Here is a 23,730-nt window from a genome sequence, read left to right as displayed (position 1 = left end):
TCAAAATAAAAACCCAAATCTTATATGGAAAGAACTACAATAAAATTATACGTCAATTCTAAACAATTATAAGTGAAATTTAACAAAAAAGGACAAGTAGCCATAACAGTAGAAATAGATATAAAACAGCAATCTCCTGAACAAGCCATCAGTTGCAAATTACAGGAAGAAAAGATTGTTTAGAATGGATCTTTTTTCCCATTTCAAAGTCACGATTCTTACTCCCAGTAGGCAAATATTAGGATTTTACGCACACTTTATCAATAACAAAATATTTACCCTATTTTATTACAATTATAACACACTAATAAAATGATTACATGAAACATATCATATCTACTTAAGCTTATGTCTTAACGTAAGAAATATGAATACAATACTTTTTAACGTTGCAATATATATGTAAAGTATTATAAGTTGTATAATATTTCTAAAGTGAAGTGTTTTGCAAAAATAATTACGATGAAACTGCACTTGGGATAAAGAGCGTTTACTTTATTGCAGTAAGAATGTAAATGCCTTTATCTCCTTACATGTACTTGTACTTCCTTTTAAAAAAAATAAATTTATGATTAAAATCAGTTATCCTAAATGCGATGAATTCTCAAATGTTGAACAATATACTTGTGAACAGTCATAAATTACACACTCTGCATAAATTCAAATATAATACATAAAACAGCGAACACAATAGAATCATAACAAATGAAAAAAAAAATCTGCATTCAACACATACAGTAGTTTTACATGTCAGTAGATAGCCTGCCATCAAAAGCTGTAGCTTAACAAAAAGACCACCAAGTATTCCAAAACGTATCAAAATAATGTCGTAATAGTAACAACTCGACTTTTTTATCTAACAAATAAATAACGTCATTTTCCGAGAGTGTACTTCTAGCCATGCATGATGATGATTATGTAATATCCGCTACGTCCTTATTCGTTTCAGCAATGTAATGAAGTTCTGATTGAATGGAATATTACATTTATTCCTCAGCACAAGGAACATTGTTCCTGTTTGGAAAGATACACTGCAATTACTGGCAACGTCTCGAAAAAGGGTCACGTTATACATAGCCATAGTCCGTAACACTTATGGAAGTACCTTTTCAATGTCAGAGGATGAAATTACATGGCCAGATTCTGCAAAATAAATTATAATCAATTTATAAATAACGTGGGGTATCTGAAAACAAAATTATTTTTCCCCATTAAATTGGAAGTTTACATATTAGTTTTTAATATAAAACATTTAGATATACTTTAAAGATATCATTTTGATGTCTGATTCTATATATGTCACAAACATGTGAAAATAAGTGGATGGGTATCAAACGAAACATGTTCAATCCTGCTTGAAACTGAACTAAACTTTATCTATAATACAACAATTGACAATCAAGTTCTACAACTTATATTATTTTCTATTATTGGCATGGATGAAACGCAACGGGGCCACTGATGTGGGAGGAAACCGGAGATAACTCTTGAGTCTTTACTGCTGATGGATTTTATGGATTTTGTCTTTTTGAGAATTCATAAGTATTACGTGATGTGGTTAAGGAGTTGTGTTAACAATCGGTTCATGACTATATTCAGTATAAAATCATCATTATATATTCCGTATATGGCGAGAATCTTAAGTTTTAAAAGGCTGAAAGTTCCAGAAAAATATTGTAATCAAACATTTCTGGTAATATGCAAATCTACTCATGGTGTCCAAAATTACTACAAAGTTTCTTGAAATTGTGTGCAGCGGTTTAAAAGGAGTTGTGCTTACAACACAATAGGACTAACGGACTAACAGACGAACATGTCAAAAGCCGGCTACGTGGGGTATGATAAATATTTTATTTTTACAAAACGAAAGTGGCCGTTATGTTGTTTAAAAAAATAAACTTGCTAACAACATGTAAAAATAATCATTACTTTTAAAAAAGAGAAAGGAACTAATCAAATTTAACGCAATCGAATGAAGCCAACATAATATCCCACTTATATGAATAGATCTAAATAGTCATAAACCTATTGATACGTTGTCATAGTCAGGTATATTTTGTCTTTTGGGGGCTTCAATGTCATCTAAGTTGACCTCGTAGTTGTTTTCGTTTTTAGCATCCAGCTTGGCACAGGCCGCGTTTTCTAAAAAAAAAAAATGCTTGATAAACAGTTTAACAAATAATTTAAATCGCCATCTTGTGACGTAGTGTCTTAAAAAGTATTAAAGTCTGGGTGTAGTGAGGTACCTTAAAAGGCGCCGTATATAATATACTTTACAGAGTAGTTTCGGTATTTAATATACAAGTAGCTTTCCGGCTGAACTTGATGAAACAGATTTTTTTAAGAAGAAAAATATTATGCTTTTTTAAAATTCGAGTTTAAAAAAAAACATTGAAAACTATATTGTACTTAAATACAGATCTTTTTTTTTAAATTTGTTAAATCAGTTCTAATATTTTTGGAACAGTAATAGTAACTCAAGTAGATTTGACTGAAAAAAAATGCTAGTTCTTGCATGTTTTAATCAAATGAATGGCGTGCACCTGTTCTATCAATTTCGTCCAGTTTAGCCTGAAAATCTGTAAGCGTGGTGTATCTGTCTGATTCGCTGTCATCGTCAGTCGATGATACCGTCACGCATGCTCCATTTACTGGAAGACTAACATTTTTAACATCTGTTGGATCAATACTAGGAACACTGCATGCAACCTCGTTCTCGTTACAGGAAGTTGCGCATTGGTGGTTGCTCTGTTGCTGCTGGCGCTGAATTTCCCGCTCAATGTTGGGTACATTCTGGTTGTCTGTTGTATACACGGGGTTTGTATTAAAAAATTAAAAAAGTATACTATATTTTACCATAAAAATTGGTCTAAGTTTTTTTTATCATTCATTCATTTACTTATCTATTTTTTGCAAATATATTTTTTATAATACTATTCAACGCATATCGTGCAAAAGAATTAAAAAACAGAATAATTTCCTGATTCTTGCATTTTGCATTTAATTTGTTTCGCTGCTTTTATTTGGCAGATCGTATCTATAAATACACAAACAACTTGTCCAATAATTTTTGTAATTAAAATCTTGGCATAATCACCGGCGTCGGTTCCTTCAGTCGATTGTATGTAATGCATCACTGTGCAGTTCTCAGACTTTAGACGCCCGACTCGACGTTTGTAGTAGACGACCATGATGATGATGATAATAACACTCAAAACCACGACAGCGGCTACGGTAATTCCGATAATTAGACCACTGGAAGATGATTCCTCTCCATTGCTCACTACTTTGTCAGTTTTGGTTTTGGGTCGATCTATTTCATAGAAAATATAATAAAGATAAATGGAAGTCATTTATATTCTTTGTTTGTCCAAAAAACATTTTTTATCACGCATCCAAAATAATGCATTTTTGAAACAGAAGAAATCATTGTAATAATACAATCTGATCATGTCTTCAACATTTTTTGATTTAGTTTGCTTTCGATAGGGTTCGGGTCAAAAGTCTTTAACATTTTATTTAAAAGGACAAAAAGTCCTTTTTCTATTCAAAATAAGTGATCTGCAAAAGATGAAATCATTTCCTTCCAATGGTGATTTGAAGTAAGTTTCCTTTGATTTAGTTCTCATTTCCAGAAGAAATAATAATGTCAAAGGCCATCTTTAGTATTCTACAGACTCCCCCCCCCCCCCCCCCGTTCTATTTTTAGTAAACCTTTAATATGCACCATTACGGATGTGTTCAAATAAATTTATTCTAGAGATTCTGTCATAAGTACAGACTTACAGTAGTGTATCATAGGTGCCATTGACATTTAGAATCAGTAATTTCACTCACGTATACAGCCGTATGACGGATGACAGAACTGTGTGACGTTACAGGGGCAGGTCCGTTTGCAGTGTTTCCCATAATAACCCTCGGGACAACCTGAAGTTACAAAGGAAACCAAGTAAAACGTCTTGCATACTAGTGGCTGTTTCTCGAATAAGCAACAGACACTGTCGATTCCTTATTTTCCGCTGATTTCATTGACAGTGTGTGGCAACGCACTTTGAAAAAAATTTTCAAAGTGCTTTAAATTTGGGACCAAATCAACGCACTTTGAAAAAAAAATTTCAAAGTGCGTTACATTTTGGACCAAGTTAAAAGCACTTTGAAAAATTGTTTCAAAGTGCGTTAAGATGGTACATCAACATTTTTTAGTATCGACACTCCTAACGCACTTTGAAAAAATATGTATAAATCACAAATTCTGGAATTGAATTTCTAATTTGTTGATAGTGTGACGATTTGTTAACACTGGTGAATATATAATTTACCGTATTCGAGAACGGGGATGGTGGTGGGGTAGGGGTTAACCAAATATACCGGTCAATCACCAGTTCATCATTTACTTGATTACAGGAAGAAGGAACCCTACCCTTCATTTTTCCTTCAACAAATAGGATATTCAACAACTTAAACGCTTAAGAGCGGAAAAAGAAATATACTCTGTTTTAAATTAAGTACATGGAGTGATATTGGAAAAACGAGCTTGCCAAACAATTCCGGTAAATATCTCCATTGGTATGGTAAAGAATTTAAAAGAGTTTCAACATTCTGGTTTTATTTTCTAATCAAATAAATCACTTAAAATTAAAACGACATTACATAAACAAACATTAAATTATTATAAACTTAAAATTAGCATTAGGATGTGGGTTTTTTTTCCTTCCACTGATCTTCTAAAAGATTATATTGTTTTTGATAAACAAAACTAACGTATCCTTTTATCACATTATGTTTGTTTACAAGCAAATGCAACAAGCCAGCTGAAATATGTTATACATTAATCTCCATTATCAATATATACAAATCATATTCGTTCTTGCATAGCTCAATATACCAGATAAAATTAAAGTCGCTGCATACTCAAAATAGGAAAATGCAGTTGCTAAGCGATGAAGTTTATGTCATATTTGGATAATTCAAATCTCCCGAATTGTTCTTTGTGTGTAAATTGTCGATGTTGTCTTATGAGAAAAAAAATTCTCATATAGAAACTGTTTATCAAGTTAGCTGAGAATGCAATGGGTTCTTTTTTAAATTAAGCTACACAAGGTTAAAACAATCATTTATTGTATATAAAAGTATCAATTATTTTGACTAAACCCTGAACATTTTTTTTTCAAAGTGCGTTGACTTGATCCCAAAAATAACGCACTTTGAAATTTTTTTTCAAAGTGCGTAATTTTCCAAAGTGCGTTGTAACAACCGTGGAAGTAAAAATCCGCGAAGACGTCGAAGTTTTAATCATCGATTCAAACAGTAAGCGTTAATGTCTCAAAAAAAAGATAGCAAGATTTTTAAATACTCGTGATGTGTTTCTCACGATGTTACGCGGATGTTAATAAGGAATCAGCATTATTTGAAGTTAGAAAGGCAGTTTAATTATTTTTTTTTATGTGATAAAGTTGTTAAATTATTATCACGAATAACTTCACTGATAAAAATCATACACAATAGAATATCATATCAAATCATATGTAAAAGAAATTTTAAGATTTACTTTCTACATACGAAAATACAGTAAGGGTATACATGTGGACATTTACATGCGTGTAATATGAGCAGTGTTGTCTCTGTAACCTACTCTGGGAACAGCTGGCTCCAATATAACCTGGGGGACAATCACATCTTCCGTCAGATTTACTACAGTTGGCGCCATTTTCACAGGAACACTTGGCGCTGCATTTGTATCCATAGTAACCATCAGGACAAACTGAAAGCGAAAGTATGAATTACTTTATTTCGTGAAACATAAACCTCAGCTTAGGGGCATGTTCATGTAACAATTGTAGACACAAATATTGGTAATAAACTGTATGTAAAGGTATTAAATAGAGTAACCACAAGAAAACTACAGTATAATTTACTACAGGTATAGACAGACTTACGTTTGTCACACAGAGTACCGATAAATCCCGGTGAGCAAATACAGGAACCATTGTTGGGGTGACAAATACCAAGGTTTTCACACAATGGACATGTCTTTTTACAACGTAATCCATAGCGATCCATTGGACAGGCTGCAAATATATAGAAATGAACATATCATAACTAGTAGTAAAACTAGTCAAATTCAAGTAATCCAAACGCTACAGAAGTTTATTTAGTGGCGATATTAACCTATTGAGTCGATTGTAACGTATACAAATTTATACATATAAAAAAGAGCTGCATTGCAAAAATGCTAACAATACACAAAAAATATCTCGTGGCAAACAAAAAATAAGCAAAAAATTAATTTAATGAGCAACTAATATTTTTTTTATATTTTTGAAACACTGTATAAATCATAGACCAAAGTCAATGTAAGTGACTTTTTTCTGATGAAGGACATCGATTAACTAAAGATTCATATATTTACGAAGTTATTCTAATGTAAGCATAGTTTGGCATTACTTCTATATAGCGTTCTTACGATGTTTACACGTGGGTCCCGTGAATCCAGCTTGACACGTGGGTGAAATACAATGACCAGTCACGTGGTCACAGGCCTGAGTAGCCTCACATTTACACCGGAAACGACAGCTATTTCCAAAGTAACCCTCGGCACATGCTTGGGAAAAAAGAAAGAAAAACTAAATAGTTTACACAATACCACGACCGTTTTGCGTTGCTCAAAGCGCATTTTTTATACACAGTTAAAACTATTGTAAAATTTACTGATGTATATTCTGTGTATTCCTTTTTCCATCTCATTTTTTTACCTCATTTGCTTTTCTTTATCTCTCTTTAAGTACATTTCTTTAATTATATTTCAACAAAGTTTTTCAGCAATTATTAAACACATTTATCATGTAATATTGGAACATGTAAGATATGTTTTTGTCTTTAACTCAACCCTTTTAAACAATCAATAGATTTGTTAAAATTGAATATTTGAGCATATATGTTTTAATTAAGTCTTTAAAAAGCATTTATAACTAGCCATCTTTGAACTTGTTCAAACCTCTTCTTTTTATGATCATTACCTTTTGAACAATCGCCCCCTTGATATCCGGGCCTACAGATACAAGTTCCGGTCTCCTGGTCACATGACCCTCTGTTGTAACACGTACATCTCTTTTCACAATTGTCTCCCCAGCTACCTTCCTTGCATTTGCTCTTACAATTCACACCTTTCGAAATAGGAAGATAATATTGTTAAAAAATTTCGGGAGATCATGTAATAAATATTAATGATAATAAAGATTTGAACAATTTCAAATGTTCCACAAACATCGCATATAATTTAAAAAAAAAAGGTAAAATATATACACAAAATAACTTATGGCAGTGCATTTAACTTGTAAATGCATCACTAGTGATGGTTACAATTTATGCCTGTAAATGCAATTCATGTAAGAACATTTAAGAAATAAGATGTCATTTTTTTATGTATATCGGGATATAAATATATGTTTGTCACGTGATCAAATAAAAAACCGCAAAAAGCATTATGAAAGATTAAATCACGTACCAACTCGTATTTATATTGCGATATACATCCAAAAATAATACCTTACTTTTTATATTTAATTTGTTGCAACTTATGACGATAACATTGTTCCATACTTCATTTTTTGTGATGATATAGAAAGCCGCCTCGATTAACAAAAAAATTACAAAAATAGTTCAAAATGTTGCAAGTATTTGATTATCTTAATAAATAAATATTTATTATGATAAAAAGAATAGTAAAATATATAGAAAATTCACCTGTACAATTAAAAAAAAGATTGAATTAAGCTTGGTGGAATAGTGTCACTTCCGTTGAAGTCACAGAACGGTTGGAAATTTGAAAACAAATCGACTGAAAGCTGAGTTACAGTCTACTTAGGCATTTTCAGGGGAAAATCTAGTGCAGGATCAGATCCAAGAGCATAGAGATTTTCCTCTGACATTAAAGAGGCAACCCGCTATTCTAATTTCTTTTACGAAACAAAACGGACAGAGAAGCAGATGGAGTTAAATTTGGGATTTGGACTAATTGGATAAATTCGCAAATGGACTAAAGACGATATGTCTGTGATATTGTGTTTGCGATTTTGATCGAGACCTGTTAAAAGAATCAGAAATGAACTACAATATATATTATATTGTTATTCATATTTCTATTGATATATCTACTTTGACAATTTGCAATTGTAATTTTCAAGAACGCTTTGCTACATGTACGACGCCGATCCTTAAACATTGTCTTAAGTGTCGTGAATTTTAAGCCATGATCATTTATCACCACAATACATTTTATATGTAGTAACAAAATAAATGAATGAAACTTCATATAACAAAATACATATGAGTTTTTACGATATTAGTTGTATTCTGGCGCAAGACGGCTGATTTAAGTGCTCTTTTGACCTCTTGACCTCAAATTGCGCAAAGAGTGTTTTATAAGGGAAAACATTTGCAAAGGTTTATAACTTTTTTTTTCATGCGTAACATATGCTATTTTTGTGTTATTCATCTGTGATTTTTTAATATATTTTCGTACGTTGTTTAAACACATAAGAGAGGTTTCAATACAAGGCTAAAAATATGATGTCTATGGAGATTTTGTAATGCAACAGACCCGGATTATAACGTTGAAATAATGTGCGAGGTATTCCGAGTGTCGTCCGAATGGAGAAAAGCTGTTAACATTCCCCATGATAAATATCCGTAGGAAATCAGTTTTCGCTCCTGTGAACTTTTCCGAAAAGAAAACATTATAAAGTGTGAATGAAATTGTCTTGGATATTTTTCTTTAATATCATTTAACTTAATTGCACTTCTTTCACAGGTATGTGTATTTTTATAAAAATTCCTCTGCATGTGCTGCATAAATATCTTGGGACAGACAAACTCTTTATCTGTCTCAATTTGCTTGTTATGGTAATTGTGTCACAAAATTAATGTACAACTAGGATTGTTTATTTAAGTTAATTTATTGCAAATGTAGATAATATGACTGTAATGAATTTACAGATATACTTATCTTCTTTTTCAGTGGAAATTTTGAAGATTTATAATAAATGATTTTGTAATGGAACTTCATGGAATTGTATAATTGTGGAACTGTTCTTTATTTAAATTTTGGTGTTTTTTTAAAAAATCTAACTAAGTTATAAAATGTATAGAATTTAAATGTGTTCCATTGTACATATGAATGTGTAGATTTATAACATATGAAAAAGTTCACATATTGTATGCCGAATACACGTATGAGACATGTAATTGCATCGCACATATGACATATAGTTAGTTATACATGTTAAACATATAGATAAAAAAACATGTTAAGCATCCGTGAAACATTTGTAAAATATGTGTTTAAAACGTATGTGAAGCATAGAGGGTGTTTTGTTTTATACTTTTTACATACGTGAAGACAAGTATGTTAAACATATGTTAAAAAGGTTGCTTTTGATCGGGATCGGTGTACAGAGGTTCAGCATTAAAACATTAAAACTCACCAAACCACTGAGAGTCACAGAAACACTCCCCGTTTTCTGCTCCACACCTGTAGCTGTGTTCTGGGTCACATTCGCATCTCTGTTCACACTTCTTTCCAAAATTCCATCTCTGAAGAAATAAACAAACCCCTTTCAGTCTTGTCTTACTTACATCACTTGAGTTTTAAATGTTTAATATAACTGGTTTAGCAATGATTAAAACGTATCTGAAGAATTCGGACACATGATTTCTAAGAGCGGCTTAAAAATAATACTTCAAAAAATACAAGGAGTTTTTGTTATATGGGATATATGGAAAAGTGAATATCTAAGCTAGAAGTGACACTTATTTTTTTATTTTACCTTGCACCGGTTTTCACATTTCGAGCCTTCATACCCCGGTCGACACAAACACTCGCCGTTTCTAGGGTTACAATATCCATCATTCAGACAATTACATTTCTGGGTGCAGTTGTAACCATAGAAACCAACGCCACATACTTTTTCACAATGCAGACCAATAAATCCTACAGTAACAAAAATACATAATTCAACGTGTCATATTCTTTTTCAATTTTAGAGGACCTTATTGAAATAATACTCATCAACGAATAATGCCAAAGTGAAGAAAAAAAATCACGTGGGTTATGATTTTAACCATTTCACGAGGACCAAAGATTTTATGAATTTAAGGTATCCTCAATGTTGTTGTATCAAGAAATTCTTGAGAAGTATCTCATAGAAATCTGTAGCTCTAGACAAAACATACTTAAAAGATATTAAGATAATGGGGGGGGGGGGGGGGGGGGGGTCAGTATTCATCCCTCTGAGTAATGTTCCATTTAATTTGACCTTTTTGCACCTAAAATGCAATTTAGCCTGCTTAGGATTTGATGTCAGTATTTTTGATTAAGCAAACTTATTTCTTCAAATATTGTCGTTAATTATGAAAAATAGTCATACTGAATAGAGGGGTCACGAAAACATTATACCTAAACTCTATTGTGACCTTTTTGCACTAGACACAGGAATTTGGATTTAAAATACATTTTTTTTTTGAAAATCAGTAACTATATAAGATTTATCCAGTTTGCCTAGAAATGTTTTCAGTATCATTTTGACATTACAAAACATAGGGGTCAGTGATGTCAAATTTTAGATATAGAGTTCAAAGGAGAAACTTTGAAAAAAGAATGGTTAAAAATTTCAGACATTTAATACACATTTGCATCATTTTATGCTAAACATATAATTATTATTCTTCAAAATTTAATTCTGCACATGTCACACATAACATGTAGAATATGTTACAAACTTATCAAATATTAGAAATGTAAATAATGAATAATGTATTATGACAAGAAAAGTATATTGAAAATTCATAAAATAGCTTGATTCTGTCATTTTCGTCTAAACAGCCTTCCGCAAGAAAAAATAGTTCTCCAAAAAACTTGATTGTTTCTTGAATTCAAATGGATTTTCTCTATGGATGTTGTGTAATTATGAAATGATAATCTTTCTGTGATGATTAGATAAATAAATTCATATTCATTCTAAATATAAAAGCATTTGCGCAAAGAACAAAAAACACTTTCTTTCTCATTGTTAAAAATAATTACCTGGCGCACAGTTACAGTAGCCATTTTGAAAGTGGCAGATGCCGCCATTTTGGCAGGTACACATCTGAGAGCAGTTTCTGCCAAACCAGCCGTGAGGGCAAGTCTGCTCACATCTGAAGAAATGACGTCATAACATAGCACGCCATGAATGCATGAATCCAATGAAAGGTTATAAGATGCTTTTATTATGATTTGAACTCACCACAAAATATACTTAATTATTATAATATCGCAAAACATGTATTAGCTTTAATCCAGTGGAAGTTCCATTGATGATTTAAATTTAAACACACCTTTGACCTGTGTATCCCTCCTCACATTGACATTCCCCGGTCACGTGATGACAAAGAGCGCCATTGAAGCAGTCGCATTCTTTTTCGCATCTGTCTCCGTAATTTGGCGCCGGACATGGTTCGCTGCACGTGACCCCGCTGTAACCAGGGCTACAGTAACACTCTCCAGTACCCGGATGACAGCTATTGTCATTGAGAAAAAATACATATTGCTAAATCAACACGATTAAAACAAATCCTTCAAATGTACTTTTAGACTGGATGTAAAACTAGCATAATTACCTCTTTGTCGTATAAGAACGAGCCAGTTAACATTTCACATTATTTGTAAATTTAGACCCGAAGTTATAATTCATTCAAGCTCACCTGTCTGAATACGAGATGTTACACTGACACAGGCTGCTACATTTCTCTCCATACTTCCACTCGTCACAGGCTGTAGAAGACAAACAAACAAAATGGCCGTCATAATTGCCTGACGTCATGACGTCGGGCATATCTAATGTTTAAAACTTGCATTCTCCGAAACAGTGCAGACGATGGGAGCAAGCAATATCATGATATTTCTCAAAAAGATAAACCGATGCATGTTTAAGGTGTCAACATTTACAATTGATGAAAATGTTATATGGGACGTAATAACAACAGCGAGCAAGAGTTTTCAAGTAAAAGCGATGTTCACAATGCAGTGCACGTGTGTAATCCTGATTTTAAAATACATGTAGATCAGCATTCCACCATATTTGAACGGTGGAAAAGTGAGAGGGGGTCATCGCAACAAGTTGTAACATATTCTCTATTAAGGTACAATGTAAACAATAATTGGTGTTGGATTATCATTATTACAAGAGAGCCATCAATTTGGATTAAAACAAATATATAGTTATACAGCTGGAATGTTTACTGAAGGAACTAAATCAACAAAGCGGGGTGTGACCCGATTTCCGTTCAGTTGGGCGATTTCATTAATCTTGAAAAGGGATGATAACTCGCGTGTCTTACTAAATGAACATTTCTGCATCTGACAATTACTTATCAAGTGTTTGTTAATTCGATAGATTTATTCTAAAACATCCGATCCAAAGTGTAATAAACATGTATGTAGCTGTTACAAAACAAATGTCAAAAAATCATCTGACCCCCCCCCCCCCTCCCCATGGATCTCTGTCCAATGGATGAGTTTAAATGGATCAAGATCTCAGTCGTTGGTAAAGCAGGACTTTGTGCCATAGTGTCTCATTCATAGTTTTTGCGCGCCGATTAGTGGACGACTCTGTTTGGATCATGCGAAGACCGCAGAACACACCGTGTGTTTACATCTCAGGCACGTAGCATCGGGGGTTTGGGGGGGGGGGGGGGGTTCTTCCTCCTCGAGCTCCCCCCTTTTTTGCAGCAGGCACTTTTCCTTAACTTTATATAGTAAATGGAAATATAATGGATTTGCTTCCCCCTTCCACGTTTGAAGGAGCATGTAATAAATTAAACTGCAAATAAGGAATTGTAACAGTTAGGTTTTTTGTATAAATTTGAAAATTCACCCTTTTTTAATTGCTTGTCATGATGAATTTGATTTAGTTGCCCCACACACATTAAAAAAACAATACGTGTTTGTATACCTTTTTTATATTTTCTATGGTTGGAAATTTTTAAAAATGCCTTTCAGTTCATTTTGCATCTAAATATAACAAATACAATTTTAAAAAAAGGACGTTTTAATCTCCAGCTTTCAAGCTTACATGCATTTATATGATATGTTTACATTCCTAAAAAAATGAATTAATAAGATGATTGAATTTCAAGTGATATATATGTTCATGTTCTAGATAAAAGAAAAGACGTTCCGTTTATACATTTATGATCAGAAGCGAAAATTCATTTTTCAGATAAGATAGCCTTATTGATACATGCATGCTTCCTTTAAATAATTTTGTTCAGTCAGGCAAGCTTTTTGGAAAGCTATTACTTGTATAGCATATGATCGCTAGTATAACTTAGTTGTAAACTACATTTGGCAAACGTTTTTACGACATAAATAACTCTTCAAGGAAATGTGTTGTAGTTTGTTTCGTAATGACTCATCTTTGTAGCTAAACTGACCTCTTCTAGAACAAGTTGGTCCAGCAAACCCCAGTACACAGCTGCAGCTGCCTGTCACGTGGTCACAAGTTCCGCCGTTTTCACAGTTGCATTCTTTTGAGCAGAATTCACCGTAAAACCCAATAGGACATTCCTCTGTACATCTATTTAGTTAGAATCCAAAATAGTTTAAACCATAACAAAATCATTTGTGTTTTACTGCACTTCATGCTAGAAACTTACTATATACAATTTATGAGCTGGCCTAGAGGGGTAGTTTACATAAATTCTGAACCTCTCCTTTTAAGAATTGAATTTTATAACTTTCATATATTGCAAGGTTCTCAACTTCTTAACTTGCCGTTAGGGGTTTAAAACGTAATATGTGACGTTGAATTCATTAGTTGATCTAAATTGATACGGGCAAAGAAGCTTTAGACCCCCCCCCCACCCCCACACACTTTTTTTTTTAGAATTTTACGAAACTCATACGATAAAGTTACTGAAGTTTGCCTTTGACTTTTGACCCCTTTTGGCAAACTTTTACTCGTCAGACCCTACCCCATTCTCCCCTTTCCCTTACAAAAATTGGTCCACGCATGTAATCTGTCCAAAACAAGATATCTGTGAGCCAATGCTCGCTAGTGATACTCCCGCTCTGATGTGAATATGCAAAATAAGCATAGTCGACATTTAACAGAAAGCTGGCATCCGATTGGTACAGAAATATATATGGCATGCCTTAACAAACTGTGTAAAAATTTCAAGCATTCTGCGATAAATAGCTGCTGAGAAATCTTTGACGAAAATTCGTTCAAAAATTTTTGTTAAAACTAAACAAAGTCATATCCCACAATATGGCATGCCAAAACAAATAGTGTGTTAAAATTTCAAGCAACTGCGCGATGCGACAAATAGTTGCTGAGAAATCTTTGACGGAAATTTGTTTGAAAATTTTGGCTAATAATAAATAAAGTCGTCATTTAACAGGAAGTTGACGTCTGATTGGTACAAAAATACATCTACGATATAGCATGCTTATACAAATACTGTGTAAAAATTTCAAGCATCTGCGATAAACAGTTGCTGAGAAATCTTTGACAAAAATTTGTTTTAAAATTTTGGTTAAAAAATAAGCAAAGCCGTCATTTAACAGGAAGTTGACGTCTGATTGGTACAAAAATATATCCCACGATATGGCATGCCTTAACAAACACTGTGTAAAAATTTCAAGCATCTGCGATAAATAGTTGCTGAGATAAATGCGACAGAATTGTTTGTTACGGACGGAGAGACAGACATGCAAGGGTAAAACACTATACCCCCTCTCCTTTGGAGTGGGGGTATAAAAAGATGGATTAATAAATTTGAATATACTTGTAGCACTGTATTCTGTAACCTACTTTTCGCCGATGTACCCAGCTGCACAGACACACGTGCCAACCTTTGGGTCACAGGTCGCGTTGTTATAGCAACTACAGGTTGAATTACATTTGGCGCCAAACGTTCCCTTGTCACATGGCTGGGTACAAATCTCACCCTGAGCATTTTTACATCATTGATAAAAAAACAACGATTAATTTGATAACTGAGTGGATTTTTTTTAATAAAAATGTTCGATTTCAAATGCATATGTAGTATACAATTAATCAATTTTGTTCTCTAGTTGCCTAGAGCCATAAAAATAGAATACATGTACTTTCAATAACATACAAATTGTAGGTATAACATATAGGCAATCTGATTTAAATCAGATCCTTCTTGGATTGTCGAAATTGTACTTTCTGTCTATTGATACGTACCTTTAAGATAAGGTTGTCTCTATATCATTATTATATTATATGTTTCATTCTAAATCTTCTGGGATTTTGTTAAGTTGTAGGAAAAAATCCGCAAAATCCACAAAAATTGACAAAACGCAAATTCCATAAAAAGTAATTTATACACAACTCTTTTCATAAAAGATATTAATATGCAAGTTATTCACCTTCCATCCGGGCTTACAGGAACATTCTCCGGTCTGAGTGTTACATCCGGCCCCATTCTGACATTTGCAATTAGAAATGCAGTGAACTTCGGTTGAGCTAGTCTGGCAACGATTCTCACAGCTATAAAAAAGATTTCTTTGATTTTTTTAACACATCACCTTATCTTTAACACAGATTTTTAAAGAAAAAATGTTTAATAGAAGATATGAATTCTGTGGGTTGTACCTGAATTAGCTTAAAACTAATAACTATATTGCGCATATATTGTCGTTTTCAAAACTGCTGCTCTTACAATTAAGATTATTTTTATCACCTTTATGACAAGTATTTAACTACCCCACATACAACATTTGAATGAAAACCCAACATTTTGAATTCAAAAAGGAAGATATCTCTTTCAGATCGTTTTGACGTGGAGGGGGATAAATATATTCAAAGGTTTTTCTAATTAAAAACAAATTGATTTTTTTTAATAGAAAACACTGTCAGATGTTGGCTATGTAGGATTGGGAGCAGGTTGAGAACAATAAATTTTAACGATCTGCATTATACATGTATGTAGTTCGTTTCCTAAATCGACTAGTAAAAGGGACCTCCATGGGGACAAATAACAGTTTTGCAACTCATACTACACAGTACGGTTATTAACAATTTATAAATAAAAAAAAATATTGAACGATATAAAACGAAGCTTTATTATTCAAATGTTTATGATGTAAAGACAATTATTTTGGGTTTTAAAAACATCATTTTTTTTTGGGGGGGGGGGGGGGGGAGTATCAACTGATACATGGGAATTATTTCATAAACTTATATGACTCTTTCTAATTATCATTCATTGTTCATTTATGACCGATTACTAAATTGTTACTTTAAGAGAATTTAGACACATTCTATACTGTCATTTTATATTTATTTTGTCAATCAAATTCATATTTTGGGACTGTTGATAAACATTCTACAATTAGCATATCATACATGAACCTTCCATAATATATATATATATATATATATATCAAAATCTTCCAATTTCAAGAACAGCAACTCCTTCTATAGACGCCTAACCCTGTCAAATTTGAGTCTTACAGTGCCCCATGGTATCCGGGCGGACAGAAGCATGCGCCGTTGGTCGCGCTACAAGTGGCGCCGTTCTTGCATTGACACAGTAGCTGACAGTTAGGTCCATAGGATCCTTCCGGGCATTCAGTCTGACAACGCTCTCCTGTGTATCCTACCAAAGAAAAGACAACTCATACATGTACATTAAAGAGGATTATCTGCCATTTTCATCACCAGGAAAGGAATATATAGAGAATGCGTTATAAATGTACATTTATAAAAAGTGGAAAAACTTCTGCATTAAAAAATCAATTAATTCATATAAATTGATGAACAAACATTTATTTTGGTTTTTGTACCTGCTGCGCAGATGCAGTGCCCTGAATCCAGCTTGCATTGACCATGACCACTACAGTTGCATTGTTTCAGGCAACTCGGACCCCAGGTGTCCGGCGGACAGTCTAAAAATACACACATTGTTTTATTTCCTGTTAAATTCCGCTTCTTGGCGAGAGGTATGCTGCAATGAAAGTATCTTGCAACTAGTAGGTTAAAAAAAGAAAACTTTTGATATTTCTTAAAATGTGTTATCTAATTCATAAACAGAGCTGTTTTTCTCGGTCAACTGATACCAGATGATGCATTTTTGTTTGAATGATTGTGTTTGACCATGAATCATGTTTTTTTTAAAAAGATGCTGACAAAGAACTTGAAGTTTACGTCAACAAATTTTATGTCCTCAAGGACATAACAAAATCAGACAGTTTGTCAGTACTAAAGAACGTTGCATTGAAACGACATTATTGGGACTTTCTTTACATTTTAAGCTTTAAGGAATGTTTAATGTGTGTGTTTAAGGTGGCCAACATTAATTTTCTTTGCGCATGTTTGGCGTATCTGGTAAAATACAGTGTATTTATATCCTTAATGAAACGAATACGATACGATACCATTTATAAAACTGAGCACAATAAACAAAATACAAATAGCAAAAGGCCTATGGTTCGCATCGCTCACCTGAGTAACAAATGCCATTACTCTGGTTAAATGAGCATAATAGTGTCAAATTCAAAATATTTTGACAGATAAGTACAGGCGATCTAACCAAAAAAGTGGCTGAATGCTTTTCCAGAATGTTTGTAAAGGTTTTTATCTATATCTTCCAATTTGACATTTATTAATTAATCTAACATTACCAATTGTTGCCCCACAATACCCCGGGGATTATGGTTTGATCAATCTTGAATATAAACTACATGTTTCCAAACAAATTTGAGCTTTTCTTGCCAAAAAAAAAAATCGGAATTCTCGATACATTTCTGTGTAAAAATTGATCCCCTTTAACCTAATTGGTGTTAAGAAGTTTTAAAAAGATTTTCTCTATGTAAAAAAAGTAAAAATTCATCTCCGATTGTGCCCCCCCCCCCTTCACCCCTTCCCCCTCCGGAGCATGATTTGAACAAATTTGAATCTAAAATACTCGATAATGCATTGAACATTTCTTGCCTAATCATGTTTGAGAAGAAGAATTCAAAAGATATTTCTATATATTCCTATGTAAAACTTATCCCCCCCCCCAATTGTGGCCCACCCATACCCCTAGGAGGATGAAAAAATTTAAGTATACCTTATCTGAAGATGATTCCACACAAATTTGAGCTTTCCTAGCCTAATAGTTTTTGAGAAGATTTTTAAAGATTTTCTTTGTATATTCATATGCAAAACTTGACCCCCCCCCCAACACACACACACATTGTGACCCCACCCTACCCACGAACAAACGCGAGTCTACAGTACCCGAGGATTCCACCACACAAATAAAGTTTTGCAAAATAGATAAAATATGTTTAATAGATCTATATTTTCTCCCCTTGAAAGGGGGCGTTGCACTTCATTTTAATGAATCCCGCTCACTTAGTGATGCTTTGGACTAACATAAATGACATCGGCCTAGTGGAGAAGAAAATAAAAAAAGTAAATAGAAGTTTACAATGACCACAACTATAAACAAGGACGAGACAGATAACGAACAAATAATGATTAGTTAAGCTCACTTGAGCCTTCGACCTAGATAAGCGAAAATATTTAGATTTGTTAAGAGAATTTTTATTTTTTAAGCATTTAAAATTTTTTTTAAACAGTTTTCAGTTATTTGGTAGGTGAGCGATGTCATTGTGTTTTTATCACGTTATGATAAAATGAAACATTGTAGGAGTGCGTTATAATAAATGACGTAACTGAGAAAGTAAAGCGTGTATGCCTTTAAAATTTTACACACAGAATAATGCATTAAGATTATTTTTTCTCATTTCTCAATTAATCCATTGCACCAACCTACATTTGCAATACTCCCAATGTTGATGCTTTTCTGATATTTTGAAATGACTCCATGAAATAGACAGTAATATTTAGATTGTTTTTTGTTGGGTTTTTTTTACAATTGAACATGTAAGGTAGAAATGATATTTATTTACCAATCATAAAATACACTTTCAGAAAAAAACACTCTAGAGTATTATTTTTATTATTATTATTTTTTTGATAAATCTGCTCAGAAGTGCAGAAAATGCCCCTTAAAAGAATTAAATGTTAGTTTCTCTTTAAACTAAAGTTGGTGCTAAATACATATGGTTAAAAAATAAAGAGTTTTTCTATTGTTGGTTTTACGCAAAAATAACCAATCGGCCCCTTATATTTCTCTAAAGCAATCATAGATTTTTTTATACTATCAAATATATTTTCATCTGCTACTGTTAAAATGTTGGTTTTCTGCAGCCTTTTATTGAGCTAAAGTTTATTGAATAATTTCGAATAATTGCAAAACTGTTAAACATGACATGCAAAACCAACAAATATATAAAAACAATTGAATCAAACTAGTTGTTAAGAATACATGTAGTTTGAAAGTGCAGAATGAATTGACCCGTTTAACACTATATTAAATTCTTTTGACAAGGGCTCTATAAAAATAAAATAGAAATCAGTAAAATGCTTCATCAAAAATATTCAGTTGTTTTCTTTAGTTATGAATGATATAGGCCAGAAAATCATAGTTAAAATTTTAAAGCAGAATGATCTGAATGTATTATTTTGACCACCAAGCCACTTTGAAAATTGTAATCTGGAAAAAAGGGGGAATAATGTAACATACTAGAATTACAGTCATTTCCCCGCCATCTTACGTCACAGACACAAGTATCCGGTCCTGAGCAAACTCCATTGACGCAACCGGAAGAACAATGAGCTAAAGAGAGACAGATCATATGTTATGTTGGAGCTTGTGAAATATTCAATACAGCATGATCTATGCTCGTTATTCATTTTCAATAATTTATGTTGAGCATTGATCCCATATATTGTTTATTCACCCAGTAACCGTTTTAGATTTTGAAAATATACAAGTTTTTTTTTATCTTCTTATTCTTTATCTTATTATTTGAATGTACATAAATAATATTTTGTCAATAAAAAAGAATATAATTTTAGCGAAGTATTTAGCGAATTTTACACAACAGTTACTCCAATTTACTCGTAATTTTAAAAGTTAATAATGCACAGGTACATTTGTAAATGTTGGAAACTTACGAACACACTGGTTGTTTACGAGGATGTACCCAGTGCAACAATAATACACAGGCCGATACACCCTCTGATAGTACTCTTTATATCCGGTCTTATAGAAGGTGCTACAAAAAGCATGACCAGTACAGTCAGTTCAAGCATATATTTTTACAACATCATAACATAGCAGAGCATTAAATTCTCATACGAAAGCATTGAAATATCATTCCATAGCATTGGAATCTCATACCGTACCATACAACCTCATAGATTCTCATTCCTCTTATCATACCATTGCATACTAAAGCATGCATAGCATGCACGACGATTTTAACTGGGTTTTGAATTTTTTTATTGAAAAGAATAATTATTCACATTGCAGATTCCTGGTAGACTCTGTCTTCTTATAATTTTACCTCGAAATATTTGGAACTTCTCTCTTTATGGGGGCGTTATTGTTCAAGTATCCTAACATACCATACTTTATAGCATATCATGAAAATCGCATACCATAGCATAGCATAAATTTGTAAAGGATATGCATGAAATGACTGTAGCTTTTCTTTTTAGTTTTGGTATGGATTGTTGTTGTAAGATGAAAACCTCGGCTTTCAAAAATATGTTAAATTTTATCAAAAGGGCATGTTTGGCACCTAATTTCTTAAAAGATCTTTGTGACTTCTATCATAAAAATCATGTACTTAGATTGGAATGTTAAAATCATCCTTAAAAAATGAAAATTTTAAAAGACTGAACTCTGTCACAAAAATGATGTCATGGCGTGATGTTACTACCTGCACTCAGTACATCTGAAGAATGAAAATATGTCCCAACACCAGTTCACTGTACATCTTTGGTATGGAACAGCATATGTTCCTTTAGTAGTATATGTAAACCTGTAAAAAATGGCTTATTAAATAATAAACACACACTTCTATTAAGCAGTGAATATCTAGAAATGAATTGGGTAATTTCAGGCATATATATTTTTGATATTATATTTTTTTGCTTTCATGATTATAACAAAATACTTGTTTTGCAAAATTGCTTCTAATTATTCAAGTATCAATCTTCTCAATATCACTATAACATTAAGGAATTTTACAAACATTGCACATGTTTATTACGTCAGAACATTTCCAGGTGTATGTCATTGTGTGCGTTTGTTAGCATCATATGTTTATTTCTTTTCAAAAATCTATTCACTTTACTATTATGATGTATGTATGCTGAATCTCTCTAACAGATAATAATAAGGGACAGATGTTAATGAGAAATATTAAAGAGACGAAATGAATTCTGTAATTATCATTAATGTCAAATTAATTGTAGAGAAATTGGCAAAAAGCGAGCATGCATGTGCAACAACAAAAAACTTGGGATGAATCTAACAAATTAAACAGGCTTAAAAACTCTTTCTTTTTATTTTACCACAGTTCTGTTTTTACAAAGAGAAACAGTCATTTTAACGAAATAAACAAAATAAATCAAAGATAAAAATTACACCTTTTGTCCAAAAAAGATTCAAAATAAATCTTAAAGAAAACATCAGAAAACTTACGACTCTGTTTTTTCACAAACATTTGGTTCTCCTCTACTCAGGCATTGAGTTACACTGACCAATGATAACGCAAACAACAAGATCTTGAAGAGACAGTGGTGACACTGCATCATACTTCACTCTATAAATAAAATGCAAAAGGTTATTTGTAACAATTATTTTGATTTTTCCACATTTATTTCTCGTCTGTCCAGTCATATGTATTGTTGGATGTAAAGACAAATTCTTCTTTGCACATTCCAAACAGCCATGGACTTATCTATTTTTTTTTACATTTTGAGAGGGTTGGTGGTGTTGGGATTTCAGCGTAAATGTGACTTGCGCAAAGTCTTCATATATATATATATACTCATTGAGTTTATTTTTTAATTAATTATTTTATATCAGTAAACCTTTCACTCAGCTTACTTATGTCATCACCTGTCAATTTATACTCATTGTTCAGATTCTTATATATAGTTATGTTCAATTGTCAATCCACAGTCTGGAATACGGCTGCCAGCCTCGGCCACGTCCGACTCACCCAGAGTCTTGAGTTCGGAGGCCACCACTGGCCATATCCGATTCGTTTGTAACATGTCTGTCTGATAAATTGTTAAAATGTTGCCATCTTAGATTGGCATCCAATAAATTCAGAATGATCCTGCATCAATTGCTTGTTTATCTCTCTGGAACTGTACGTTTACTGGTGGACCTTCGGGAATACGGCAAAACTACCCTTCGTTTTTACCTTACGGCCTACAACGCGCCACAACCTTATACCTTATACCCTTTATGTTAACATTCCCTCACCCGGTTCATACTGCACACGACCGATGCAGATTCAAACGAATTTTCTAGCACCTTAAAATCTACGCGGTCACAATATTTTGCAAATCTTTCGTAAACGACGTCCCTCACCTTCTACCGCCCGGTAGGTTTATCGCTGTATACATGTATGGCACTGTATAAAAAAGTCTCGTCAAGCGTGTAGTATTACGAAATTTCAAAACAACACGGAACATTGAGCAGCAGTTCATGAATAAAACAAAACAGGAAAGACATTAAAGATCCGTATGCGAAAAACAACGTGAGGGACGATAAAATCGAATTAAACAAAGGCGCAACGAAATGCAAATAAAATGCAAACTTCGTCTATACATGTTTATGTTAAATCTGTTTCTATATAAAAATTTGTAGAAAAATTTGAAAATTTGAAAATTAAACGAATGCAGGGCTTTACGTTCAACCATAAATAATACAACATACCTTGTTAATGGAGTAAACATAGCAGGTCTCAATGTGCATAGCAAGTGTCAAAAGAAATGAAGACTTTTAAACTAAAATACTTTACAAAATCGGGAATTTGGAACTGTTTTTCCCACAACTATAAATATACAAAATATAAATAACTCACTACCAGTTTCACTTGCTTTTACGCAACTTGATATGTATCTATTGCAATCGGGTATCTGTTTACTCGTATTACAGTTTTGTTTATATTTAGGTACATGTAAAGGCAATAACTATTCAGAACCATGTCATTTTTTTTAAATCCTCGTCAAATACTTCCGTAATTATATGCTTTTGCACTAGTGACTCTTGACTGAAAATGTTTATTTACCTTTATTTTTTGCAAACATGAATGTTTGGAAATATCTTACTTGATGTGCTGAATGAAAGAAATACTCAAACTTGAACAAGTTCGATGTGCATTAATCGTCTTATGATAATTGTTTGGAATATACTTAATCTGATATAGAGAGTTTGAGATTTTTCAATTGCAAAGTGTGATTTACAATAATATCTATAATTATATCTGTGTATAAAAAATGAAATGAAACTGCAAATTAACCGCGCATAAAGAAATATACGGTAATCCACAACAACTTAAAGCAATGTCGCATATTTGGTAATTTGTTTACAAGATTAGGAGTATTATATGCAACAAATTGAGAAGGTATTGGTGATGTTATTTACAAAGTAAACATCATAAAACCAAATCACAGTTTTCATTACTTTTCTACATCAAATAAAAAAATACAGAATACCTGAATTCAGGACTTTAGAAGGTAATCAAAATGGTTCATTTTATAAAAGATCACGCCATCTGTAAAATATTATTTTGAAATT

At 32.7% G+C, this 23,730-nt stretch overlaps 1 protein-coding gene across 2 annotated transcripts; it reads right to left on the bottom strand.

Moving 5' to 3' along the window:
* Positions 1 to 474: 474 nt before the first annotated feature.
* On the bottom strand, positions 475 to 23,718 carry LOC128172034 (multiple epidermal growth factor-like domains protein 10). 2 transcript variants are annotated; one of them, XM_052837805.1, is made up of 24 exons: positions 23,649 to 23,718; positions 21,619 to 21,739; positions 20,852 to 20,953; positions 20,082 to 20,182; positions 19,648 to 19,740; positions 16,856 to 16,957; positions 16,524 to 16,668; positions 15,437 to 15,557; positions 14,853 to 14,989; positions 13,471 to 13,613; positions 11,740 to 11,809; positions 11,374 to 11,556; positions 11,081 to 11,193; positions 9,825 to 9,988; positions 9,483 to 9,591; positions 7,017 to 7,163; positions 6,464 to 6,601; positions 5,937 to 6,068; positions 5,633 to 5,761; positions 3,838 to 3,927; positions 3,098 to 3,313; positions 2,544 to 2,801; positions 2,026 to 2,142; positions 475 to 1,143 (listed from the first exon to the last, which is right to left on the bottom strand). In XM_052837805.1, exons 2-24 carry the CDS (start codon positions 21,729 to 21,731, stop codon positions 1,094 to 1,096), a joined length of 2,973 nt encoding a protein of 990 aa, XP_052693765.1. In that variant the 5' UTR covers positions 21,732 to 21,739; positions 23,649 to 23,718; the 3' UTR covers positions 475 to 1,093. The 2 variants fall into 2 exon arrangements, with proteins under 2 accessions (XP_052693765.1, XP_052693764.1); XM_052837804.1 differs by lacking the exon at positions 23,649 to 23,718 and adding an exon at positions 22,867 to 22,974.
* Positions 23,719 to 23,730: the final 12 nt, after the last annotated feature.

Source organism: Crassostrea angulata, chromosome 2 (genome assembly GCF_025612915.1).
Source record: "Crassostrea angulata isolate pt1a10 chromosome 2, ASM2561291v2, whole genome shotgun sequence".
NCBI lineage: Eukaryota > Metazoa > Mollusca > Bivalvia > Ostreida > Ostreidae > Magallana > Magallana angulata.
This window is presented reverse-complemented; position numbering and strand designations above follow the sequence as displayed.